We start from the raw sequence: 26734 nt of genomic DNA on the forward strand, positions 1-26734 counted from the left end.
TAATTATTAACCCAAAAAAGTCAACATAATGTGTATCAAAGGAAGGAAATGCAAACCTGTTGCCTTTCAGTGGTTGATGCGTGGTACTCCGGTGTCAGTTGTATCTTCGGAAAAATATCTGTTGTATGGACTTACCAGGCCAAAAGAATACAAAAATCTCAAGAGGGATTTGTGGGCAAAGGGCCGTCAACTGTTATCCTAAATATGTTACATGTGGAAAAAAAGTACTGCAGATTCACGTTGCTACCTCTCCTGCAATTTCATAGATCCAAGATGATCCCTGTGTTGCCATGCGGCTTGTAAATTGGTTGATGGGTTGAGAATTTGGTACTACAAAAATTAGAAGGGATGATTGTAAGTACAGCATTGCTATTGCCTAATTGTGTACCCTTAAACACAGTCTGATTTGAATCGGGTCTGAATTCTTTGACCTCGCTTGTTCAAGTGACGACCTTGCTATTATACAGGAAATTGCTGATTGGTGAAATAGATTCCTTGTATGCAGCAATGGGCCTGCAAATGGAAATTGGGAGGGGTAGGTGGAGGTGTTAGTTGCTTCAAGGCTGTCCACTCATCTTGAAACATCACAATGTGCCACTGGAATCATTAGTAAATACCAGTCAAATAAAGACCAAATTGTTATGGAAAGATTGGATATGTTATGTTATGTTAGCGGTACTTGTATAGCGCACCGTCACCAACGGAATTGGTCCCCAGGCGCTCTGGTGGATCTGTAAACAGGAAGGGTGGGGGGTAGGGTTAGTCGGGAGGAGGGGAGAAAGACAGTCGGAGAGGTGGTGTGCTGTTGGCAACTTCAGCTCGGTACATATCGAGTGCTGGGCTTTGGTGCTAGTATCAGATCGGATGAAGGCCTCAAGTGCTGTGGGTGAAGTTTATGTGTTGTTGATGCGGTGTGGTAAAGTGCGTGCGGATTGCTGGAAGAGAGATGGTTGTGTTGTTTTGTGTGGGTTTAAGTATGCAGAAGATTGAGGGTTGGATTAGTGGGTTCTGTATCCTGGTTCAGGTACTTATGATTCCATTAGAATTGTATACCTGTGGGTTCGGATGTTGCTGGTTCCTCGTGGGCTGACTCGATTTGGTGGTGTTGTGCTGATCCAATTGTATCCTATTGAGTATAATTGTAACGCTCACCTGATTCACGCAGAGGCGCCGGTCTTGACTGGGTGAATGCCGTATCTTCAAAGGTGATGTGTAACACACGGTTGGCTCCTTGGGCTGGACCTCTGTGCACTGTATGTCTGACTCGAAGAGTAAGATGTCTGCAGATAGAAAATATGGGATTAATGAACTGGGGTTATTGGGTGCCTCTCTCCTCTTCCCTTTCTCTTCTCCTGTAGAACCCCAAAGGTTAACGCCCTCACCTTAGGTAAGTGAACGCCGAGCTCTCCATCTGCCTCGGGGCAGGGTGCCGTAACCAGTTTCTTCACTGGATAAGGGTGCAGGCCTCTTGACCTCAGAGGACTGCTGTCCGTCGTTAACTGCGCGAACGGTAAGTTCTGGGCACTTCAAATGTCTTAAAAGTCTTTTGTAATGATATCTCTTGTTTTGCAGGGTTCCGGCGATGGCGGATGGCGGGCTGATGAGAGTTGAGGATCGAACCCGCGTGAGGAATGGAAGCGCCTGGAAGCACGTAAGTAAGCGCTTGTAGCCTGCTTCACGATGCGCACTAACTGTCCCTTTTATCTTGCAGGTAAAAGTTCGGAGCTTTAGAGAAGCTGAAGAGTGCTGGAATACCCACTGGATTCGGCGTGGGAAGGAGTAATGGCACGTGAGTAATAAAGTTGCCCAATGTCTTTAAACGCGCCTTCTTTTGTCTTTCAGATGCGGGATGCAGCGCCGAAGGCCTCCGGAGCGTGCAAAGAGCTGGTAAGCTTTTGTCTTTCGGATGCCGGAATGCAGTGCGAAGACCTCCGGAGCATGCGAAGAGTAGGTAAGCCTTTTATCTTTCAGATGCCAGAATGCAGCGCGAGGCGTTGGTGACAGCCGATGGACCAGGTAAGAGATGCGCTGCCACTGAAGACCGTAGTGCTAACCTGTTCTTTCTTTGTCTTTACAGGTGCTGCTGAAGACTGGATTCCAGGATGGTAAGCCTTTGTTCCCTTAGGGCCAGGATCAGAAGCAGAAGACACGTTAGGGCGTTCTGCTGCAGAGAATGCAGAATAACACAAAGCAAGATTCATCCATCGGGTGTGGTTTAAATAGCCTCCTGTAGTGCTTAGGTGTCTCCTTCCACAGCCACACCTAGGTAAGAAAAGAGTTCCTGCTTTCCAGAAGAGTTCCAGTGTTCTGAAACTAGGGAGTGGCTCCTGCCCCACCCAACAGGAAAAGTAGTCCCAAACAGAAGAGGATCAGGGGTTCAACTGGCAGGTAAGTAAGCAGCATGGTCTGCTGCAGGTAAGTCCACCCAAGCATTATGAGCCCGGCGCTTCCAGCGCTGGGACTGGGCATCTTTATGAGCCTGGTGCCACTGGCGCCAGGACAGGGTCCAAAAGGTCCCAATTGGGACTGGCTGGCACTCGGAACCAGGGTTATGGGTCTGCTTCCAAGGGAGTCGGGCAAGTCCTGATCTTTTGGAAGCAGAGATCATGACAATAATTTGGATTGGTGGGTGCGTCTGAACCTAATCTTCAGGTGTGGGACTAGGTGGGTGATATCTATTCTCAGGTAATCTAGTGTGACGCTGGTCAGTTAAAGCTTTAAATGGTTCAGGGTCGGGGTTGTGTTGAAGTGTTGTCCTAGTGGATCCGTCTTGGTGAGCGTGTGTATTTAGACGTTCATATCCTTCTGTCCTGACTGGTTCTTTGATTTCTGTGGGGTGAACATCCTTGGGACTGTTTAGTTATAGTTTTGTGTGGTGGGGCATTGTGCTTCCTGCTTTGTATTGGTGGACAGTGTGTAGTGATGAAACATTCTGTTTCTCACCCATTGCATTAGGGCCTGTGATGCAGTGCTTCCTTTCCCTCTCTACGTTTTGTTCTTAGGGCTGTTGGGGGAGGTCATAGTTAAGGTCATGGTCCTCTTGATGATTCGGGCTAGTCTTTCTTTCTTAGTTTGCTATGTTTACTGTCTTTGGTCGTATTGCGACTGTCTCCCGTTAGGTCTTTTAGTATGCCATGGGATATTTCCCATTGATTGATCTGTGTCTATCGCGGTGGCTCTACGTTCATTGATGTTTTTAGTTAAGTCAGTGCCCCTGTGGCCAGTCTTTCTATTTATGTTATGTTATGTTACTTTGCATTTATATAGCGCCTTATGTACCATTGGTATGGTCTGAAGGCGCTGGTAGGTTGAATGCCCTTGGGAACGAAGTTCAAGTCAGTGGAGAGAGTAGAGCGAGTCAAAGGTGCTTGTGAGCACCGGCTATGTGTGCAGCTGGTGTGGCATTCGTGTAATAGCTCCTTCTTAGCGGTAGGTGTGGTGGATGAGAGGTCAAGAGTATGTGTTTGTTCTGGCAGGATTTATCCAGACCGATTGTGGCTGCGTTAGGCCTGAGGAGAACGCCTGTCTGGGGGGTATGTAACCAGCAGTGTTTAGTTGGAGTGATGGGGAGTATGAGGCAGATGTTGGTATGAGAACAGCTATACCGAATGGTGTCATAATATCTCTGTGATCTATTTGAGTGGTGGTGTAAAGAAGAGAGTAAGCTTGGAGATGTGAATATGGTGGTTTACTTTAGGTGCTTGAGATCGCACCCACTCCAATAGTTCCATGAACTTCATCCGTTCCATGTACTCCGACTGTTCCGTGCATTACGACAGTTTCAAGTACTCAGACCATTCATTTCAATGCTCTTTCAGACGTTCGTTCCATGCCCTCCAAACCATTCCATGTACGTCACGTCATTCCATCCACATACGTCACTTTCCGTTCACTTAACTAATTCCACCCATTTCACTCGTTCCATCCACTTCACTAGTTCCGCCCACTTCGCCGGTTCCAAGCACATCACCCGTTCATTCATCTACTTCATCCGTTCCACCCACTTCACCCGTTCCACCCACTTCCCCCATTGTACATCAGTTCACCCGTTCCATCCACAAACTTCACCCTTTCCATCCACAAACTTCACCCTTTCCATCCACACACTTCACCCGATATAGGGCATCCACTTCACCCATTCACCCGATATAGGGCAGACATTCTAGACTTTGTCACAGTGACGTTATTAGGGACACTCTCAAATTCCGCTATGCCAGAGTGGTGGTGTTATATATACTTCTAGAATCAACTTTGTACCGAGAATATATTAGGCACACTTCTAAAATCAGCCAAGGCACGCTAATAGGCACACTTCTAAGTACAACCAGGGCACGCTATCAGGCACACTTCCAAATTCAACCAAGGCACCCTATTAGGCACACTTCTAACTTCAACGTTGCACAAAGAGGATAATAGGCACACTTCTATATTCAGCTTTGCAGAAAGAGGATAGTAGGCAACAAAACAACTTTGCCATGGGGATGATATTAGGCAACCAAATTTAAATTTGTACAGTGAGGATATTCAACTAAGGCGTGCTAATGGGCACACTATCAGGCACATTTCTAAATTCAACCAGGGCACGCTATTAGGCACCCTTCTAAAATTCAGCTTTGCACAGAGAGGATATTAGGCGCACTTCTAAATTCAACGAGGGCACGCTATTAGGCACACTTCTAAAGTCAACCAGGGCATGTTAATAGGCCCATTTCTAAAGTCAACCAGGGCATGTTAATAGGCACACTTCTAAATTCCACTTTGCAGAGAGGATATTGGGCACACTTCTAAAGTCAACCAGGGCACGTTAATAGGCAGACTTCTAAATTCCACTTTGCACAGAGAGGATATTAGGCGCACTTCTAAAGTCAACCGGGCACGCTATTAGGCAGACTTCTAAAGTCAACCAGGGCATGTTAATAGGCACACTTCTAAATTCAACTTTGCACAGAGAGGATATTAGGCGCACTTCTAAAGTCAACCGGGGCACGTTAATAGCCACACTTCTAAATTCCACTGCACAGAGAGGCTATTAGGCACACTTCTAAATTGTTGAAGGTTGAGTGGTAGGGTAGTATGGCGTGAAGTAGTTGCTTCTGTCCCTGCCCTTGCCACACTTACTTATTGTTGGCTTCTTGCTTCTCCTACGACGCGAAGAGCCAGGTTTTGAGTAATGTCCTGAATAATAGGTGGTTTCTTGTGTTGCGTATGTACTGTGGAAGGTCGTTCCAGGTTTTCGGGGCTTGGTGAGAGAAGGAGGCTCCTCCAAGTTTTCTTTTGTAGTAGGGATTCGGTTCCAGGCGGATGTTCATGCTTGATCTGAGCGTTCTTGTTGGTTGATGTAGGCGCAGTTTGTCTCTTAGGAACTCTGCGCCTTCGTTGTGTACTGCTCTGTGCGTAATGCACATTGTTTTTAATTTTATTCGTTGTTTATTGGTAGCCAATGTAGTGTTTTCAGCGCTGGTGCGGTATGTTCTCTTCGGGGTAGTTTCAGAAGTAGTCTGGCTGCCGCGTTTTGAATGCGTTTTAGATTTTTTAGGAGTCGTTCAGGCATGCCTAGGTATAGGCTATTGGCATAGTCTACTTTGGACATGATGAGGGCGATGATGGTGGTCGTTTTGTTGGCGAACGATAAGAATGGTAAGATTCTCTTTGCCGCTCGCAGGAGGAAGAAGCATTTCTTGAGGAGAGTGTTTACTTGTGGCTCTAGCGTGAGATTATTGTCCATCAGAACCCCCAGGTTTTTTACAATCGCCAAGGGTGTTGGGGTTGTCCCGAGTTCCCTTGGCCAAGGGATGAATTGGTTTTCTTCTCCATTTTTTGTGACAATCATTATTTCTGTTTTGCCTGGGTTGATGTTGAATGAATTGGAGTTCATCCAGAAGAATACATCGCAGAGGCAGTTTTCTAGCTTTGCGTTTCTTTCCGGGTTGTCTTGTATTTTGAAGATTATTTGTGTATCATCAGCGTAGTTGTAGCAAATGAGGCCGTGGCTTTTGATGATTCTGATCAGTAGATACACGTAGAGGTTGAATAGTAGTGGGGAGAAGGATGATCCTTGCGGTACTCCACAGGTGGAGTCTCTCGGGCTGGATTAGAAGGGTTTCATCCATACAGTTTCCGTTCTGTTTGTTAGGAAAGATTTGATCCATAGTAGGGTAGTCTCCAAGTCCTTCTAATCTTGTAATGATGGTGTCATGGTAGACTGTGTCAAATGCTGCCGATAGGTCTAGGAGTATCAAGGCAGTGCTGTTGTCCGAGTCTGCGTTGATTTTTTGATCGTCCCATATTGAGAGTAGAGCTGATTCCGTTTCTCTTAGTGGTCTGAAGCCAACTTTTGCCTGATCTAGTAGGCGGTGCTCTCTTCTATAAACTCTTGGGTCGTTTTGTATATGTACGTTTCAAGCAGCTTGGCTGTATAAGGAATGTTGGAGATGGGTTTGTAGTTCGAGAGGTCCTCTACATTTCCCGCTGTATCTTTGAGTAGTGGCCTGATGTATGCAGTTTTGAAGGCTTGTGGCACTTTCCCAGTTCCAATGGAATGGTCGAGGACGTTCCTGTGATATTCCATGGGCGCTCCTTGTTTAAGAATTGATTTGTATATGGCTGGTGGGCATGGGTCTTCGGGGGACCCTGAGTTATTGCTTTCATTCACCAGTTTGACAAATGTCTCCACTGATATTTCTGGAAAGCTTTGTAGTTTGTTTGGGTGCTCCTCCCGGGTGTAGGTTGGGGTTGTGGTCAGATCAGACGGCCTGCTTTGAATGGTTTGTTGGATGTTGGTGATTTTGTTTTTGAAGTAGTCTGCAAGGTCGTTGCAGAGTTTCGCGGACGGAGTTGGTGTGTTGTTACATCCCAGAGGGTTTTTGATTTCGTTTATGATTTTGAAGAGCTCTTTTTGGACATTTGGTGCTTCGAAGATTCGGTTGTCGTAGTGTTTCCTCTTTGCTTTTTGTATTTCCTTTTTGTAAGTCTGGTTGTGTTGTAGGAATTTCAGTTTGTTCGCTACGTCGTTTTTTTTTCTCCAATCAAGTTCTAGTCTTCGGTTTTTTCTTTTCATGGTGCAAAGTAGTGAGGTGAACCATTTTGCCATAGACTGTTTATTAGAAGAAGCGAAGGGTTTTTCTTTGGCGATGTTGTCTATAGTAGTTATGATCCAGGAATGCAGCAGGGTTACCTTTTTGTCCAGGTCCTCTTCTTCCATGAATGTTGGGTGTGGTTTGTTTAGCTCCAGGAGTTCATGCAGGTTGGAGTTTTTGATGGTTCTCCAATTTCTTCTCATGGTTTTCGTTGTTTTGTCCGGTTGATTGATTGTTAGTCTGGTCATTTTGATTACGAAGGGGATGATGAGGTGGTTGCTCCAGGGTATTTGAATTGGGGGTGCCGTGGTGAGGAGTAGTTTGTTAGCGAAGATTGCATCAAGTGTATGCCCTGCCGAGTGCTCCTTTGATTAGTCGTTGTAGGTTCATTGCTGCTAGTTGGCTGGTTAGCGATTTTTGTATGGTTGTGCTTTCTCCTTCAAACCAGATGTTGAAGTCTCCTAGGACTATCAGGTGATTGTGTTTGATGGCTAGGACGGTGATTGCTTCTGCAATCTGAATATCATACAATACAACTTATCAAAGCGATCTGTCATACAATGCAATTTTGGAATAGAACCCCAAATAATTTGGGCGACCTGTATAGTGGGAGGGAAGCCCATCAATGCAATCCGAACATTGTGTAATACAACTTGGGGACAGAACCCCTGATGAACTTGGGGAACATGTATACTGGGAGAGAGTCCTAGCTATGCAATCTAAATGTCACACAATGCGATTTTGGGGACAGAACCCCTGCTAAATTCGGGAAACCTGTATAGTGGGAAAGAGGGCTATCAATGCAATCTGAATATGATACAATATAATTTGGGAACAGGCCTGTATAGTGGGAGAGAGGCCTATCAGTGCAATTAGAACATCATACAATACAACTTGGGGACAGGACCCCTGATCAATTTGGGGGACCTGTATAGAGAGGCCTATTAATGCAATCAGAACAGTATACAATACAACTTGGGGACAGAACCCCTGATGAGTTTGGGAGACCTGTATAGTGGGAGAGAAGCCTATCAATGCAATTTGGGTGTCATACGATACAGTTTGGGAATGGAGCCCCTGGTAAGTTTGGGAGACCTGTATAGTGAGAGAGAGGCCTATCAATGCAAACAGAATATCATACTATGCAGTTTGGGGGCAGAACCCCTGATCAATTTGGGGGACCTGTATAGTGGGGGAGAGGCCTATCTATGCAATCTGAATATCTTACAATACAATTTGGGAACAGAAACTCTGATACATTTTGGAACTGTTTTATATCGGTTTGTTAAGTGGCTAGGAATATAGGGTAGAGTGGTTGATCTACTCCTAACCCAAGCCACTCCTACCTTACTGGTCCTTGTAGTTGATGGTTGACGGCTGGCATCTGGCTTCCCCTGTGGACTCCTGTCGACACTTCTTGGAACCTCCTCTGTTGGGGCCGCCCTTGACCTTGGGGCTGCCCAGGCAAAGGGCTGCCCTGGGAGGACCAGCGATGAAAGCTTCCCAGTGAAGGAAGCAGGGGAGAGTGGCGGTGGTCAGCAACGGCGCTGGGGTGCTGGAATGGGCAGAGGAAGTAAAAGCTATGGGCCCTGGGGCTCTCTGGAAACAGCCGCAGTTACCTGCCTCTGGGTAGGGTGAGACGGTTGAATGAGGGCACGACTCTCACCGTACTTCTGGACCAAATCAAGATGTCACACGGAGCTCCAATCAGGGGTCGGGGGCGGGATGGGAGGCGGGAGGGCTGCCATTCAGGAAGTGGAGCTGGGAGGGTTGTGGCGAGCTGTGGAGGGAAGCGGGCCTGGCCGCGGGTGTTTGTTTATTTATTTTTTTCTTTCTTGTTATGGGGGTGCCGGGGCCTTGGGGCTGTGGGCAGCCTTACCTTGGTTGCAGCGCTGGGAGGCGATAGGTGGATAGGTGAAGTTAGGACTAGGTATGGCCTATATAAGGAAATAAGTATAGACCCAAAAAAAGGTGAACTCTTATGAAATACCTCAAACAGTGTACTTATGGACACTACAGAGACACATTAATGAGGTTTAGCTTTAACCTTTTACACACGGGTGAGGTGCTATCAATACGTTGCCAAAGGGAGAGTGCAATTTGTAGGTTTTGTGGATATTCTTTGGAAAAGCTAAAACACTTGATGATTTCTTGTCCGTCACTGCAGAAGATCAGGGAATAATTGTTTAGTAGATTTGTTTATGACATTGGTTCCCTGGGTGGTGAACACTTTTGGAGGTATATCCTAAAAGGCACTCCATCTATTTTATTAATTGGCATAGTTCAATTCTTTAAAAAAAGCAATGATTATATGATATTTTAAAATGTAAGGTAAGGTGGAAGATTTGCAAATTGTGAGTTATGACACTTTGGATTGTAGATAATACTTTGTTTTAATTTGTAAGTTATTACTACCTTTATACTTGAATGTTAATGCATTTTAGCAGTGTTATGAAACTGAATTATGAATTGTATTTAGGTGGTGTATAAGGTTTTGAATAAAACCAATTTACAATAAAAAAATGTATTTAAAAAAAACACTATGCGACTTAAACACTGAGCGTGTTTGTCAACCAGTCGGACATTAACGTTTTTGAGGTTCAGATACATTATAAATACTGTCCACCATAATACACATCAGAGCACTCTGGTCAGTTCCACCTAGTTTTAAAAGGTGTTGAAGTGAAAACAGGGGAGTAGGCAAGTGACCATGTGTATAAAATGAGCACAGATTAAAAGAGAAATGGAGGGATATGCACAAATCTATACTCCCAGGTCTATCACAGGTTATAGACATTGCTGAGTTATAGGAGGAAGTGGAAAAAAGCAGGAAGTTCTAAATGGAAGCCATCTATTTTAAATATGGTAAACCTAATTCACCTGGTTATAAGGTGCTGATGTGTGAGTTGGTTGGAAGGGAAGGTCTAATAGTGTAAATTAAAAGGAGAACAGGAAGCATTAGATCCCAGGGACAGGATGTGGTGTGAGAATGAAATAAAGAAGAGGGAGCGCAAAGAGCATCAAAGCAAAAGGCCTTGTCCTTTAGTACAGGTGTGAAAGGTGGACTGCGAGTGTCGGATTCCCAGGTCTGTGGCTCTCATGGTGTCGAGGGATGTCAGTTATCATTGAAGAGATAATTTGAGCTAGCCTCTCAGCGAGATATTATGCATGTTTGTTGCTGGCAGAGCTAAAATGACCTGGAGGGTAGTGGTTGAGGGGAAATTTAGATTAAGATGAGAGAAGGTGGGTGCAGATGAGGATTAAAGGACTGAAAGGAGACAGTAAACCAAAGCTATTTGAGGACTTGCCAGAATGGTTATTTGGAGGACATAATCTGAAGGAAAATAATGAAAAACTTGAGATAGCTCTGGCTAGGGCAATGTGGCGAAGGGGAGGATGGAGGAAAGAGACAGTGGCCTAAAGATTGATTGATTGAGTAAGGTCGCACAGAGCAATATCCTCCCTTTTGAAAAGTGAGCAACAACCGCTTAGACGACAATACCTTTGTTTTGTAGTCAGTCTGTCAATCAACTTTATTTTGGCCAGCGCCCATAAAAGTACTGTGCAAAGGTTATAAGGAAATTGGAAAACTAGAAATTATGTGCAGGTTTATGACAAAAAGATAAAGAAAGACAGCATGCCATTTAACACCATGTCTACTAATACAGGCAGTTCCTTTTGACCATATTCACCAGGCTTTCCTAAAAAAACTAAAATCTGCAATGGTAACATCCTCATAAAGAGTCTTTTTTTATGCAAGGCGTACTCATCTCTGGTGGAGCATGTCTGGTATTTAAAAAGATGGGGTATAGCCATCTCTTCCTCAAATGAGTGTATGTGGGACAGATAACAAAACATGTATTTCAGATTCACCTTCCGTATTGCAAAACTGATAAAGGTTAGAGTTAGTCTCAGACCGTTCGTTGGTTAGTGATGCGACAGGGAAGACTTTCAATCTGCATTTAACATAGAACGCTCTTTATGAGTGGAGAAATGTGGTTGAGAAAAGGTTCAGGATCCACATTAGATTGAAATATCAAGCATCCTGGGAAACTTGGTTGCCTCAAAAATCATGTTCTCCAAAAGCAAGGTGTCCATTTTAGATTGAATTACCCTTGTGATCTCTTCCTTGATGGTGGAAGTTTCAGTGAGGAGGTGCAGCATCCCTATACTTAGTAGAGACTGCAACAACTTTAAACATCTAAGCTCACGTTTCTGAGTAATTTAAGCGTAGCCAATAGTATGGGGGTCTTAGTTTTGTACCATAGGTAGCATTGGAAAGGAAAAAAGAAATACAAAGTTAAAACTGGGAAGCATGTCTTAGCAAGTAGAAGGTGTACTATCTGTTGGCTAATTGACTGACTGGTATGAAAGGATTTGCTGCATGCATACAAAGAAATAAGGAGGCAAGTAACATTTTCTGCCTGGCTACTAGCTTGCAACTTGAAATGTTTACCCCTGTAAAGTGTAAATGGCAAATGTGAGTTATGTTAGTCCTTTTCCCCTAAATATTCTGGAGGGGTCCTTTACTCTTTCAACATCTATCCTGAGAATTTTGGCAAAAGGTTTTGATTTTGGAGCCATGGTGGTGGAACCACATGAAGTCCCCAAGTGGGGCATTTAAGGAAATGCTAAAATATAGTGTTGTGACATCCTGAGAAGGGTTAAATACAAGAACACCTACCACTGCCCTTAACTTAAGTCTGCATGTATGCAAGACATACCATCAACGCTATCTGGGAAGTAACGGAAAGCCTCACGTAGTAGGAGAGGCTCTGTGAAGAATGGAGTGGGACGATAGGTGGTAGGCTAGCTGTTTATGCTTTAATGGATACCATAGAACCAGTAATGTGAGCAACTTTTAAATACAAGCATAGCTTAAAATCCACATGATAAGTAGTGCATTAACTGTATAAATTATTACCTTCACAGAATACTGCAATGTACCCATGAAAGACCCCTTTATTGGAACTGATTAGCATTGCTTAGAAGGAAACCTAATAATGCATCAGAACATGATCACATTCGTTCTCCACTTCTCTAAAACAAATCTAAACCTCCAAATTCTTAATATAAACACGGACTGCCAAGACTCCCAGCCGTCCCCCTATTCCTCCCCTGCTTTCCACCCGGCTGATGGCTGCAGGTATCTGATGTTTTCCTCACTCTGTGGTCGCGAGTAAGATGCTGAAAAGTTTTGCCTAAGAATATCTTTTACACAGCTCTAGCCAGGTGGGATAACTCTCTACTCTGGGTCTTCCTTGTGCCCCATTTAGTACTACCATGCATAACGGGGAGGCCAAGTGGGATAGATAAAGAGTGAATGGGAAGGATTTTGGACGGTTATTCACCAATATGGAGTGCTATCGCCAGCCACTTAATGGACCCTGACTGGGTCCATTAACATTTATGGTTTAAAGTATCTGAGTGGAGTTTGATAGGCATGTGGGCAATATGGATTATGTGTAGGTTGGGGTCTGACACCTTCTTTCAGTGTTGGACACTTACAAGGTATTGGGAAGTGCTAGGAAAGTTTTTCTTTTTGCCTCTTTCCCCCCATGGACTTCATTGGGGAACCCTCTCTTTTTGGTATTGTCTGCTTCCTGCCCTGACGTTTTGGAGGTAACACCCTCAGGTTTATGTCTCTTGATTTTTGCTCACTTTGATGGGGAAACGTATCAGTCCCTCAAACTGGAGACCCCTGTCTCCCTTAGTGGAATTCTTACCTATTTATGCCCACATCACCTTAAAGTGAAGTGCGGTCAGGATACTTTATATCCTTATAACCTTTTCTTTTACAACTTGGTTGTTGCAGACAATGTGTCCAGGATAGGCTGCTGGCAGCCATATTTTTCAGCTGTGTTTTTGACTTTTTACTCTTGCATTTTACTGCGTTATGCCATATACTATATACTCTAAAATGACTTTGCCACTAGATTTTCACATGTCCTTTGACCATTATATTCCTTGGCTTTCTTTCTGCCCTCTGGTCCAGAATTGCCATACATGGAAAGCTTTGCCTGGGAAAGTGGGAGCTTTGGCCGGGAAAAAGTGGTGAACCAGTCCACATCAAGCCAGTGTGTGTCTGTTGCTGGGCAGATGTGTTGGCCATAGGGTGTCCATGATTGCACCACCTCAGCCAGTAGATGGTGCTGATTCTTACCATTGGTGGTTTGGGAGTGGCTCCAGTCCAATTCCTGGATAGGACGACTCCTACAGCCATTCAACAGATCATTGTTGCATCCAAGACCCCTATGAAGAAGGGCACTCCACTGATGACCCGAAGGCGGCTGTTGCAGCTGATCAGCATTGCATCTAGCCAAGTCCTGGTGAAGCCTTGCTCCACTCTCCTTATCTACAGAAGGCCCTTGTTGGTACTCCGACCCCTGGACTGGTTGCAACAAACTATGCCAACCCCTGATCTAAATTCTGTGCCTGCTGAGCCCCCAAAAGACCAAAACCTGTCCAGAGTGGGGCGGGAATGCCCAGAAGTGGGTCCCGAGCCTACTGGACCCACAGACCCAAGCTACACCTCACTGATAATGCCCAATGAGGCTAAAACATGTCTGGGGTTGCTAGTGTTCTCATGCAAAAGGAATATGATCTAGCAGTTCGGGCTGGTCTGCCCCTTTTGGTGTGGGACCAAGCCTGATTTGCACATGGTCTTTCCCCTTCTGTAATGGCTTGGCAGGATGAAAAGCAATGGTTTGGAGGGATGCCCAGAGCTCCGAGCTGCCACCTTTTGTTTTGAGCCTCGAGATGGTCTACAGAGATTGGTAAAGTTGATGTTTTCTTTGGGTCACACTATACATGTGAAGAAATCCTTTCCGATTTATTGGATCTGTTTCATTGGCTGCCTGAGTGACACCAATATGATAGGGTTTCACTGTCCCAGTAATGCATTTAGTTTCTTTGGGACTGTAATCTTGTTGACAGAATTGTTGCATTGTAGAGCAGACCTTGTCTTCCAGACAGTTGTAGGATTCATTTCCCCAGGCTTTCGGGTGATAAGTAGCAACAATTCTGATTGTCACACTAGATATTGGACTGTTGGACACAAGCTCAAAACCTGTTGGACTGGATACTTTTTGAGAACGTGCATCCCTAAATGTCTGTAAGAGACTGCCAATATAGAAGGGGGCGACCGTGAATAAAAGCAATTTTCCTCGCTCTTGGTGCTTTTCTGCCATTTATGTCAGGTCGCAGAGCATTAAGTCTGACAGGTAACTGCATGGCAATGTTTTTTGTCCGCAAAACAGGGAGGAATAATAACTCTTCTTTGCAGACTTGCCTTACAGCTAATCGACTCGGCTGTTGTTCATATCATTTTTATGGCAGATTACCGCCTTGTATTGGTCTCAAATACGGGGGTGGGCATCCTGAGTCTAGTGATTCAGACATGTACTTATCCATGTGTTTAGGAGCTACTTCCTGGGCATCTTAGGTTGTCTATGGATTTCCTGCCTATAATTCAGGTGACAAGGTAAGACAAAAAAGTAAGACTTCACTGGGACTCCGTACCCATGTAAGTGGCCAGGATTCTGGTAATTATCAGTAAACAGCGATGCCAACCGATACTACGTCTTATCATTTGTTTCTGATCTGGCATTAAAATGTACTTATGCTGAAGCAACCTATTGGCCAAAGGAACCCATGTTACTTCTAATTTAAGTAGTTTTTTGCCTTAGATTACAGTACTGAAGTGATATTTTGATAGCTTGTTAATTCCCCAAACCCATTTTTTGACACCTCATGGCAAGTAATTTTGACAGTCTTGATACACACACAACCACCTTTGAACCAATGGATTCAAAAGACTGGTTAGTTTACAGGAAAATTGTATTCCTATTAGTTGCCATTTCAGCTTGGACAGTGACTGACTTTTTCACTTTTTTTATAAAAACAAAATAGAACTTCGGCCACATTCTCCTTTTTCTACCTAAAGGTATTACTGGGATTCATAGCAGTACATTTTCTCTTAGTGTTTGTTTACCTGTCTGATAAAGTACTTATTTTAGATGCTGGTAAATCTCTAAAATGTTACCTTGATCATGCTGAGGAGACTAGATAATCAAACAGACTTTTGTATTTTATGGTGGTACCTAAACTTCTATTTGCCGCTGTATAGTTGGAAGTGTATTAGAGGTCTATTCTTCTAAAGGCCTTCCTCCTCCTAAGAAGATTCATGCCCACAAGACTGTGACTTAGGCAACATCTCCTTCACGTTGAAACACTACTCTGACACTTGCGGGTGGTATGTACTGAAGAGCATATTTGGTTGAATTGGGCAAGTCTTAAGCTGCCACTTGTCACCCTTTTGTATACTTGCGAGTCTCCCAAAAGTAAAGGAAAGGGGGCAGCACATATGATTGGACATCGCCATAATGCCTACTGTAACCCTAGCCTGTAATCAGTGTTCCGCCACTAGCTCACTAATAAGAGTGCATTCAATCATTGAAAGCAATTAAAATGGACTGGAGTTAAGTGCCGAGGACACAGGAGGGGAGTGTCCCATGCACTCTTTTCAGTTTCGTCCTACTTGTTGAGGGCTTCCTTCAAGTCCCCATCTGAGAATAACGCACCAAACATATGGAAGAAAAAAGGGGACTATGCACTACAGTAGTGCCTATATCATGAGTAACATACATTGTTTTGGACCACTATTTTGATTTCAAAGTATTATGTCCTACACGAGTGTACTACTGGTGCAGGTCAAGTTTTTGACATCAGTAAGAGGCCTTTTCGCTGATTTAACTTTTAATTGCTCCTTTCGTTCAGAGAAGTATATACCTTCCCAAGGTTAGCAGCAACTTGGCAGAAGATGGTCAAGCCAAGTCAAAATGCATTCTGAATGTAAGATGTGGAAGACAGCAGTCTACATTTTCTCCTCCTGTACATGTGAGTCCACAATTACAAGAAAGCAAAATTACTTTGAAAGCTTTCCCACGCTTCAGTGAGAGAATTAATCTACAATTACATTCAGCAACAGAAACTAATCGTTCAGTATTCACGTATCCTGTCTGTTTTACATTGATTTCTCAGGAGCAATTATTCTTCCCCAGCCTGCCCTCCCATCATCTCCAACGAGAAGTGTTGCTTCACTAGGCTTAAATATTCCTCGTTTGCAGGCAGTAGAGTTCACATTGAGCAGTATTCGGACGCTCCTTGACTCGCATCAGTTCAATAAACATTTTCCTGTGTACCATTTCAAAATGGTGACTTTGGCACAGATTTTGGTGGTATTGCATTGTGGAGCCTGGTTCTGTGCTACCAATTTGGAGGCCACCTACTTCGATTAATAGGGTTTCCTATTCCTACCAATCTTTCTGCTCTTAGAATGCTACTTTCCCAAAATGTGCATCTTGGATGGATGGAGAAGAAGTTGCTAGTGGACATTCCTTTCCCCAATTGGCTACAAAATCCCACATAGAAAACTATAGTGAAACTGTGGATCAGCTTGCCATGTAAAAGTGCACACATCTTGATAGCCCTGTATTGGCTCAGTCAAATGGTTTTCAAAAGGTTAACATCTGCCTTAGTATCCTTTGTTGGATCCCCCAATCATACAGTATCTACTGTGACAGAATGCAATTCAGGTGCTTTATCCCTTCCCAAGGTCACTAAGCTTCAGTGCTTTATTCCTAAACAATAAGCATGGTCATCGTTACTGACCTATGGAAAACCTTGCGACTGTCCAAGTAGCTTGGAAACTTTCAACAACAAAACACATTTCTTGTCTTGAGAGGGGCCATGAAACAATTGCATCTTTCTGGCGCTAAAGTCCTTCCACTGGCTCAGAGTAAAGAGTTTCAGTGACTGCAAGATGGTCTATAACTTACCAAAGTGGTGCCTCCCAACCAGCCGGCTGGATGTCTAAGGTCAAACTCCCAAGACAAGCTGTCCGGCAGATGAAGAGGCAAGCATGTTGGTGGTAGTTGTAAGGGTGTTGAAGTAGGAATCTGACACAAGGGTGGCATGTTTGTTGCTATAGACGTTTATTAATGTAAAAGAAAATATTCCTATCTCTAAGAGGGGATTCCCTGCCTCAAACAAACTAAATCTCAAGGATCTGTCAGACTGTCCATCCAAATGAAAGTCCACTGTCCTATGTCAAAACCTACTTCTATTCCTTACACTACAAATAAAACTAATATTGTCTAACATTAAAGTTCTTACTCCAGGAGAATGACTCCCATCTCCTGGTATATGGATGGCGTTCTTTTTCAAAAAGGTGTGGGGGGGGATGACTCCCTTCCCCTGGCTTGCAGTTCAGACACTTTGTATTGGAATGGATTTGATTTTCTCACCAGTAGAATGACCCCCTTGCCCTGGCGCCTCTTCAGCGTACTGGAATGGATTTGATTTTCTCACCAGGAGAATGACTCCTTTCTCCAGGTGTTTGAGTTCTTTTCCCATTTGGCTTTTACCTTGGCACTCTTTCACGGATCAGCAAAGGGTCCCAGACCGTTCTCTGGTGGTCAGTAGGCTTATCTCGGCCACTGATGTGAGGAAGGTTTCCTCGGATGCACTCTTCTCTTTTATTTGGGTTCCAGACCCTTGATTTCCCTCTGATAGGCCTCAAGTTTGCCCTGGCATGAAGCTGAGACCTCTTCACTCCCCCCTGCCGTCCCTACTGGTCCGTCCATGCTTTTCGTTACCTTCTGGGACTTGCTTGCATAGGCCCAGTCTCTCCAGGTAGGGGGTCGCTCTCCTTCCCGCTTCCTACAGCCGTCTGCTTCTTCACTGCTTCTGCGGCTGCTACACGTGTTGTGGCTTCTTGCATTCTCTGCACCGTTCTGGAACTGCACGGTCAACCTCCTCCGGGAGGTTGTGCCACTGCTTCACCTGCTTCCCGCTGGGCTCGGTCCTGCCGACTTAGTACCCGTCACAGACACTCTCAACCACTCACCAGCGTCCTCTGTACAGCCCTCTCTTCGGGTCGAGTGTAAACTTTGAAACACCCGGGTCCTCTGATGCAAAAAGAAGGCGAAGACAGAGTCCTTCTTCATTTTCTATTTTATCGGGCTTCCTCCACCCAGCATAATGTCAACATCTGTTGTCATTGACTCTTTGGTATTCCTCATGCCTCCTGTGAGCCACCTCCCAGCTGTGAGGTTGGCATCATGGGAGGAGACCCAGACAACAGATTCAAAGTTGATCAATGCTTTATTAAAGTAAAAATCAGACTGGATACTCCCCTACCAAGTCCCTGTGGCTCCTATTTTTTTACACCTGCGAGTGCTTTAGGGTGCAGTTGTAAGCTAAGGGTTTTTGCCCTGCCTGACCATAATTGAGTCCCTGGCACATGCCTGCCCTTTGGGCCTCTTCTTCGTGTCAGTACTTTAATGGTAAAGGGGGGTAATCTTCCTAGCTCCTAGTAGCCCCTTCCTCGTCCCAGTATTCCTATGCATTTCAAGGGGAGAGGAAAGTGGAACACTTTTGCAATGTCCCAGGAAGGTCGGGGAAAGCTTAGGTAGATCATTTTGAGCATAAGGAGGATACAAAGACACCTCACTCCCAATCCCCAAGGGTCCTCCACCTAGTTGATCCTCCCTCGCTTGTCTACCCCAGGGACAGGATTCAATAGTGATGGCCGTCCCCTGGCCACCTGCATAAGAGGATGGCAGGGGAGTAGGAGTGGAATACCTCAGGTTTCTCACATGCCCTTCTCCAATACGAGTTGGACCGAAATGCTTCACAAGGGAACCTGCAAAGGAAGTCCACATTACCCTGTTCTTTACATTTCCGGTGTTCCACGGTGAAGCAATACGGTTGCAGGTCCAAAAACCATCGCATTACCCGAGGATAGGATTCCTTCCTTTGACTGATCCAAACGAGGTGTTACGCTCACCTGGATTCCACAGGGGTGCGGAACGAAACTGGACTGCAACGGTCTCTACCAACGTGACTCGTAGTGAAGTGACGAGCAACTGCACCTGCCCTCTGAGTTTTGTCTGTCTGGCACGAAGGAGGATTTTCCTAGAATAGGACAATGGTACGTTAGCTAACCAATAGGAGAAGATCTAACTACTGCTTCCGCTTCTGTACCCTCCTTATGTTCTCTTTACTGAGCTCTCCATGCTGCGTCTGCAAGCAGGGGTCCGTTGAAACTTGGGTACTCAGCTTCACCGATCCCGTGGCTGTGTTCCTGACAATAAGGACTCTGAGGTAAGTCTTATGTCTTGCTTTTAAATTCTAATTGTCTTTAGTTCACTTTTGCACTATTGTCTTCATAGTGTGTTTTTCCCTTTTTGCAGAATTGCCGCAGACAGGTGTCTCTTTCTCCGAGAGAGCGATGTAAATGCCAAGGTAAGTTTCAGTATTACGAAGAAAGAATAATGTCTTAAAATGTGGTATTATTCATTCACTCTTTTTACCTGTTGCTCTCTTTCTTGTCTGCAGGTGCGGCACTTTCAGAAACGAAGCTCGTGTGAGGGAGATTAGCAAGACCGCAAACGAATATAGCTTCGGGTAAGTATCTTGCGGCGCCGGATTGAATGTCTTATAGTGAGAAGTAACGCACCAATTGTCTTTTTTGTCTTTCACAGATGCGCTGTTCCGGGTGGTGATTACTCTAGAGTGCCTCACTGGATCACCTGGATGAACAGACAATCGGTGAGTATTCTGCTGCGCTGTGCTTATTGTTCCTTGAAATGTTTCCTGGAATAGCGTGGTCGCTGATGTTCCTTCCCTTGCAGGTACAAACTCCTGAATGCTTGTGGGGTGAATCCAGGTAAGGTTTGTGCTATAACCTGTTCTGTTCTCTTCCTTTGCAGATGCAGATCCAGTAGACAGATCGGGCGTGGCTGAAGACTGGACCGGAGCTGCAGGCACGGTGAGCGTTACGCTGCAGGAGTGCAGAATAACGCGAAACGTGTTCTGTTCTCCAGGCGTGGTTTAAATAGCCTCCCAAAAGTAGTTCCCAGGTAAAGTAGTCCCAGTACCACACCCAATGAAATAGTCCCTTGAATAAAGTAGCCCTTCAAGCAGCCTCATGGTGGGCTGGACCTGGCTTTACCACTTGGTAATTTGACTTGCCTGAAAAAGGCCATATGACCCTGGCGCCATGGTGCCAGGACTGAGTCCAGGAAGCCCTTAGGCAATCTTTTGGGGCCTTATAGGTCCCCATGGATGCCAGGATTTTGGGTTGACTGGTCTGCTTCAGGTGTCTGGGGACAGGCATCGTGACAGGAGGGGAGAATTATCAGTTATAATGGAATCTGCGGCCCAGCAGATAGTACTTCAGGTGTAACACTGCCCATTTGATAGCCAATGCCTCTAGCTCAATAACCAAGTAGTTGTTCTCTCTAGCTGAAACGTTTTCTGCTAGTATATAGTATGGGATGTTCTTGGCCATCATGGTTTTGGGACAGCACAGCTCCTAATCCCATCAGAGGCGCATTGGTCTGAAGGATAAACTCCTTAGAAAAATCTGCTACTCTCAAAATAGGGCCTTGGTACAGTGTTTGCTTCAATGTGTTATAACAAACCTCATCCTGCTTCTCCCACTTGATCTTTTGGGGTTCTGCATTCTTTAATTTATTGTGAGAAACCAAAGGGTGTCTCACCAACTATTCCCTTGGGATCTGTCGTTCAGGTGACCAGGACAATGCCATCGCTTTTGGATCCAGACCCTGGGGGTGGACCAGTGCAGGAGGATCACCTGGTTGGGGGGTCCCTGGGGAGTAGGGCACCCGGAGGAGAGATGCAGTATCCCTACACCCATTCCCCTGTAGAACACCCTCATTCTATATACTATCTAGGAATCTTATCACCCCCCCACCCCCTTTCCTTCACACACTCTGCTGCACAGACAAAGTGCTTCAGAGAAAGACAGACTCACACACTACCAGTCCGTTTGACATGTCCCAATATCAGGGTCAGGCAGAGTCAGGCACTTGAGCCTAATAACTTGTACCTGAATTCTGTTCCCTTTCCCCACTGGAATAAAAGACAGAGCATGAGTGCACCTGAGAGGCATGGCGAGCGTTTGATGAGGCTTGCAGGGTTTTGTGAAACCACAAGCAAAAGTACATTGTAACCAGAACGATGAATGCAGAAGCTGCACGTGTCATGGAAAACCGCACAGGAAGCCTGCAACATTGTGAATGTGTTTAATACTGACATATGCTAAGAATAACAGAGTGGTCCGGTAATAAGAGTATTACCTTCTCGAAAGTCTCCGTACCCAGAGTGAAACTGTTAGATTGAAAGTAAGATCATTGGAAAGACTGCAAATACCAGATGGCTTTAGAGGAGGCCAACCAAAGTAAAAGAAAGTCAAAGTGGTCATGCAAAGGTGCAAGCAAAATCCTCGTAAAATCGAAAGTCTTTGACAAGTGGGAAACAAAGTGAACAGTTGTAAAGTAACGCATTATGATAAAGTTATAAAGGCAAGTGTGAACCCGATGGAGGGATGCCAAGATAGAGCAAAGGGGAGTGAATCCCGCATTGTGATTTGAAGGCTATAATGAACCTGACGGAAGGATGCCAAGTGAAAGCAAGGGCAAGTGAATCCCACATTTTGTTAAAGTGACTGAACAGTGGTGTGAAGAGGAAGGTGAACCCAATGAAGGGGATATCACGATCAAGCTGGGCAAGAGAGGAAGCTGGGCAAGAGGGGAATCTGGCATGGTGAGAGCTTCAGAAAGTCTTGTGATGCCAAGCAAGACATTGATTCGAGGGATCCTGCCTTTTCTGAAAAGACTGTTTCCTGATGCCTATAGACTCAGTAGGTGCTCACAGTCATGCCACTGTTCTGCCTTGCCCAGTGATGTAAAATGAGGCAGGGAGTACACTAGTTCAGCAGTCCTGAACTATCAAGACCCTTTTGGACATTTCAGTTTGAAAGTCACTCTTTTGTTATATCATTGTCCCACACCCGTCATATAGAGGAAGGATTTGGTAATATTTATTTTAGTATAGGCCATTTTGTTTTGACACAACAGCACTAGGACAGCATTTTCTTTATTTTGATGGTGGTGGCTTGCTCCTATTTTAGATTCAGACTTAGAGTAGGCGTTTTTCTCACCCTTATACTGTTTAATAAACACCCTTGGATTATACTCCTTGTGTCTGTCGTGCTTCTGATAACCATGCCTTCCCATGCCTTCCTTACATTATCCATTAGTCTAGATGTTTTACTCGAAAAGTTGTGAATAAACCTGCGCTAATACCCAAAGAATTCCAAATAAAGCGGTTAAATATTTCTTAGTCTTTCGAGGAGGGGTATCTAAAACCGCTCTTAACTTTTCTTGTTGTGGTTGGATTGTACCATTCCCTTCAAAGAAACCCAAATATTTTACCGCTGATTGGGCAGGTTTACATTTGTTTGGATTACCATTTAACCTGGCGGCTCTTAACACTCTCATGATAGTAGAAAGGTGATATAAATGATCTTCCCATGTCCTACTATGGATAACCATATCATCAATATAGGCTCTGTAATATTCTGAGTATGGTTGTACAATCTTATCCATAAGTCTCTGAAATGTTGCACTAGCACCATGCATCCCAAAATGTAGGACTTTAAATTGAAACCATTCTAAAGAAGTAGAAAAAGCTGTTTTCTCTTTGGCAAGTCCATACAAAGGTACTTGCCAGCATCCCTTTGTGTGGTTCAAGGTCATAAGATAAACCACATTACCGAACCGATCGATCAGCTCCTCAATGCGAGGCATAAGGTAGGCGCAAAAAAGCAGAGATGGCATTTACTTTATGAAAATCTATACAAAATCTCAAACTAACATCTGGTTCTGCTACTAACACAATGGGGAAGGACCAAGGACTTTGATATTGGCTTCTAATATGGTTTTAATTTCTTTTGCTGTAATTTCTTTCCTATCTTGTGGCAGCCAATGGGGCTTTAAATGTACCACTTTACCGGTTGGAGTACGGACATGATGATGTATACCTTTCACTCTCACAGGTTCCTCATGGAACACATCAGTAAATTATCTTATTCATTCGTACACATTTTTTTTCTGGTTGTTGCTAAGTTCAGATGAAATCAAGGCCTTGTCTTCCACATCTTCTGGTAATAAACATGATGATATTATAATAGGTGATTCTGATTGATTTTCTTTCCATTCCTTTAAAAGGTTTCTATGATAAACCAAAGTCTTAAGGCGACGGTCTGGTCGGGCAACCTTATAATTACATGGACCCATTTGTTCTAACATCTCATAGGCCCATGCCATCAGGATACCAATTTGTTGTCAGACATAGGGAGTAAGACCAGAACCTTTTCACCTATTGAGAAAGATCTAGTTACTAACTTTTTATTACACACAATCTTGTGGTGTTCTTGGCCTTGCTCATATGAGTTTGTACCAGAGATCTGACGGCCGACATATGTTCTTTTTATCTAATGGCTGTTTGAGAGAGCAGAATAGGGGCCTCTTATCTTTCCTCCCAGGTTTCTTGTAACCTATCAAGAGCATCCCGAGGTTATTGGCCATAACATAAAGTAGCTCAAATTGAGGAAAAGCCTGTCGAGGCCTAACTGCAAATGGGGCCCATGGTATAATTTGTTCCCACTTTTTTCAATCTTGTTCTCCCAATTTCCGGAAGTATGGTCTAAAGCATCTCTTATTGAATCTTTCTACCAAACCAAATGTTTGGGGGTGATACACAGATGTTCTTAGGGTAACAATATGTAATAATTGTTTTACCTCTCCCATAAGTTAACTCAAAAAGGTAGATCCCTGATCCGTTTACATTTCCCTCTGAAATCCCACTCGGGAGTTGGGGGGATGGATGTTTCAGAATCTGTTGAGTGGTGGTGTTCCTTAAACGGAAGGCTTCAGGATAGCAGGTAGCATAATCCACAATAACAAGAATGTACTTGTTCCCCAACTTTGAGGTCTCCAAAGGACCGTCAATATCCATGCCAATGCAGGAAAGTGGGACCTCAATTATTGGTAATGGATTCAGAGGAACCAGAGAGGGTACATGTGTGCTGTATTTTTTACACACTTCACATGCTTGGACAAAGGTCTTAATATCTGCATGAATTCCAGGCCAATAAAATGTGTTTGTTATATGTGCATGGGTTTTATATTGACCTAGATGACCTCCCGTTAAATGTGAGTGTGCCATCTCTAAATAAATCAGTTTGTGACTCTTGAGGGCTACTGTAAGGAAGGCATGGTATCAAACAGTGAAGACGGATACAAGTGATCACAGTTCAAGGGTGTTTATTGAACTTCAATGGTTTGGTTCAACGCCTATCTAAACCTAACTTTAAGGATGTGAGCAAGCTATGACCATCAAATAGTAACGCAGTCCTAGTCGAGTCTCGGTCAAAATAAAAGGGCCCATACTAATAAACCTATTGCCAATCCTTACTTGTAAATACAAAATGGTGTGGGACAATGGTGTATGCAAAACGAAAAGTGTTAAAAAAAATAATGAATATGTCAGGATTGTTGAGCAGTTGGCTTCCCTTCCCCACGTTTTCAGCATGGGGCAAGGCGGCATGGTCGAGCTTCGCACACACTCTGGTTTCTCTGCCACGAGGATACAGTTCAAAGCATAGGCGTCAGGGCCTTCTGCCAAAGCCTCTTTCCCAATAACAGCCTCTTACTGTAGATGGTCTATAGTAACAAACAAGCACCAAAGTTATTTTCATATCAGGATTTTCACTTTCACAAGTTCTCGTATCCAGTGTTCATCATGGGTCTCCCTCCTTCAGGCTCGGACCCCTTTTACCACAATGTTCACAATTGATCTCCCTTGTTTGGGCTCGGACCATGGATCTCCCTCATTCGGTTCTGGTCCCTTTAGCACAAAATTCACACTTGGTCTGTTTTAGTGTCATTAAGACACATCCAGTTTCTCTGCATCCATTCATTGATTTTACTATAGACTGTTGCAATCATCTCACTGTCCTCAGAGTATGATCCTTTTAGTTCAATGACAGGCTGCGTATCATCCGCATAGTTAGTGAAAAACACTCTGGCTTTCACCAGGATGTCACACAGACTTCGCATATAGATGTCGAATAACATAGGTGAGAGACTTGCTCCTTGTGGGACTCTGAATATGATTGCAATGGGATCTGAAAAATTATTCTCCTAGTGCACTTTAACTTGGCGGTCTGTGAGAAAGGATGCTAACTACTCCAAAGCTACCTCAGAACAGCCCACATTGTCTCAGTGCCTCTACTAATAATTGATGATCTACAAGATAAAAAGCAGCACTGAGATCCAACAGCATCAAAATCCCTATTTTTCCTTTATCAGTCCCAACATATGATTTTGGAGGTCCAGCATAGCTGTCTCGGTACTGTGGGAAGCCCTAAAACCTGATTGTTGTTGATGTAGAGCATTCTGTTTTTCTACATATTCTTGTAATTGCAATGTGGCAATTCTGTCCATTATTTTGAGTATAAAATTCGAGTTAGTGATGGGGCGAAGATTACCTGGATCCTTGGGATCCAAACTCACTTTTTTTTTACCAGAGGTGTAATAGTGACCTTTTTTATTTCTTTTGGTACTATACCCTCCTTAAGAGGCATTGACGATTCTCAGCAGGAGAGGTGCAAACTGTTCCTTGTTTTCAAGTATGATATTAGCTGGTAATACGTTTTCAGCGTTTTGAGAACTCCCCAATGTTCAGGTCACTCTTTGGAATCACCAATGCTGGAACATGGACAATCGCTATAGAACACAGCCCTCCCCAGTCCTTGCTTATTTGATGCCTTGTATGGTGTAATGACTGACAAGGGGACAGGCGGGAGAACCCTCTCATTGTGCACCGTGCCAAGTGCTCCTTTTTCAATAGTTGATATGCAAAGGATGTTTTGGTAAACTGTTCAGCATCAAGGACATCCCAGAAATGTAGACCATTGCAAGCTACCATTGCAATCCCCATTAAGAATATCTTGCATTTGTTAAAGTACAATCTACATTACAGTTGTTTGTGTGCACAAACTATGTTTCGTTTGTAATTCCTTTCACTAGACTTATAGCATCTTCATCTGTTCTCTTCAGGCCTCACGTACCAACACAATTTGACTTCGACATCGATGACGAGCCAGTGACGCCTAAAAATTCCTTTATCGACCGGCCAAGAACGGGTATGTATGCACATATGAATAATCTGAGTTTAAGGGAGCAAGTGCTGGATATGGGGACATACTTGATACTATGGTCATAGGAATTTGAGGGTCTGTGAAATTAATTTGTAAAAACATGGCCAGAAAAACAAATTAGTGATAAATTGTGTTATCCACTATCCAGATGCACTCAGCCTAATCTAGATATCATTGTTATTACAGAACTAAAATTCACAAGCACACCTCTGCCGAACTTACCTCAAACCTGACCTGCAGCACTATCTGCAGTTCCAGTTCTGGGACTCCTATACAGCTCTGCCAGTACACCTGTATTCTGGGTTGCAGCAGCCTTTGCTATTCATTACAAAGATCTACGGGCAATTTTGATAATAATATACCAGAGTCCTAAGCGGCAGCTCTCTAGTTCTGGGACCCCTACGCAGCTTAGCCAACACCTCCGTTCTTAACCCCAGCCTTCCTTGCTGTTCTAGTGCTCGGCCCCCACCTGGCTCTGCCCTTGTGCCCAAGATCTCATTGCAAAAACACTGCTACACAAATGCACACAGGTTTGTACAGCTCCTTTGATGCGCCATGTCAG

General features: G+C 44.2%; 1 protein-coding gene across 3 annotated transcripts in view; it reads left to right on the forward strand.

Annotated features, from left to right (window-relative positions):
* The window catches only part of PAGR1 (PAXIP1 associated glutamate rich protein 1), a 245088-nt gene that overhangs the window by 212957 nt on the left and 5397 nt on the right, over positions 1-26734 (forward strand). For all 3 annotated transcript variants that reach the window (XM_069652024.1, XM_069652027.1, XM_069652025.1), the window contains one exon: positions 26072-26157. In XM_069652024.1, the coding sequence (XP_069508125.1) occupies positions 26072-26157 (86 nt within the window). The remainder of the gene's footprint in view (positions 1-26071; positions 26158-26734) is intronic.

The sequence above is a fragment of the Ambystoma mexicanum genome, chromosome 3p, assembly GCF_040938575.1.
Source record: "Ambystoma mexicanum isolate Mex_15411 chromosome 3p, UKY_AmexF1_1, whole genome shotgun sequence".
Classification (NCBI taxonomy): Eukaryota; Metazoa; Chordata; class Amphibia; order Caudata; family Ambystomatidae; genus Ambystoma; species Ambystoma mexicanum.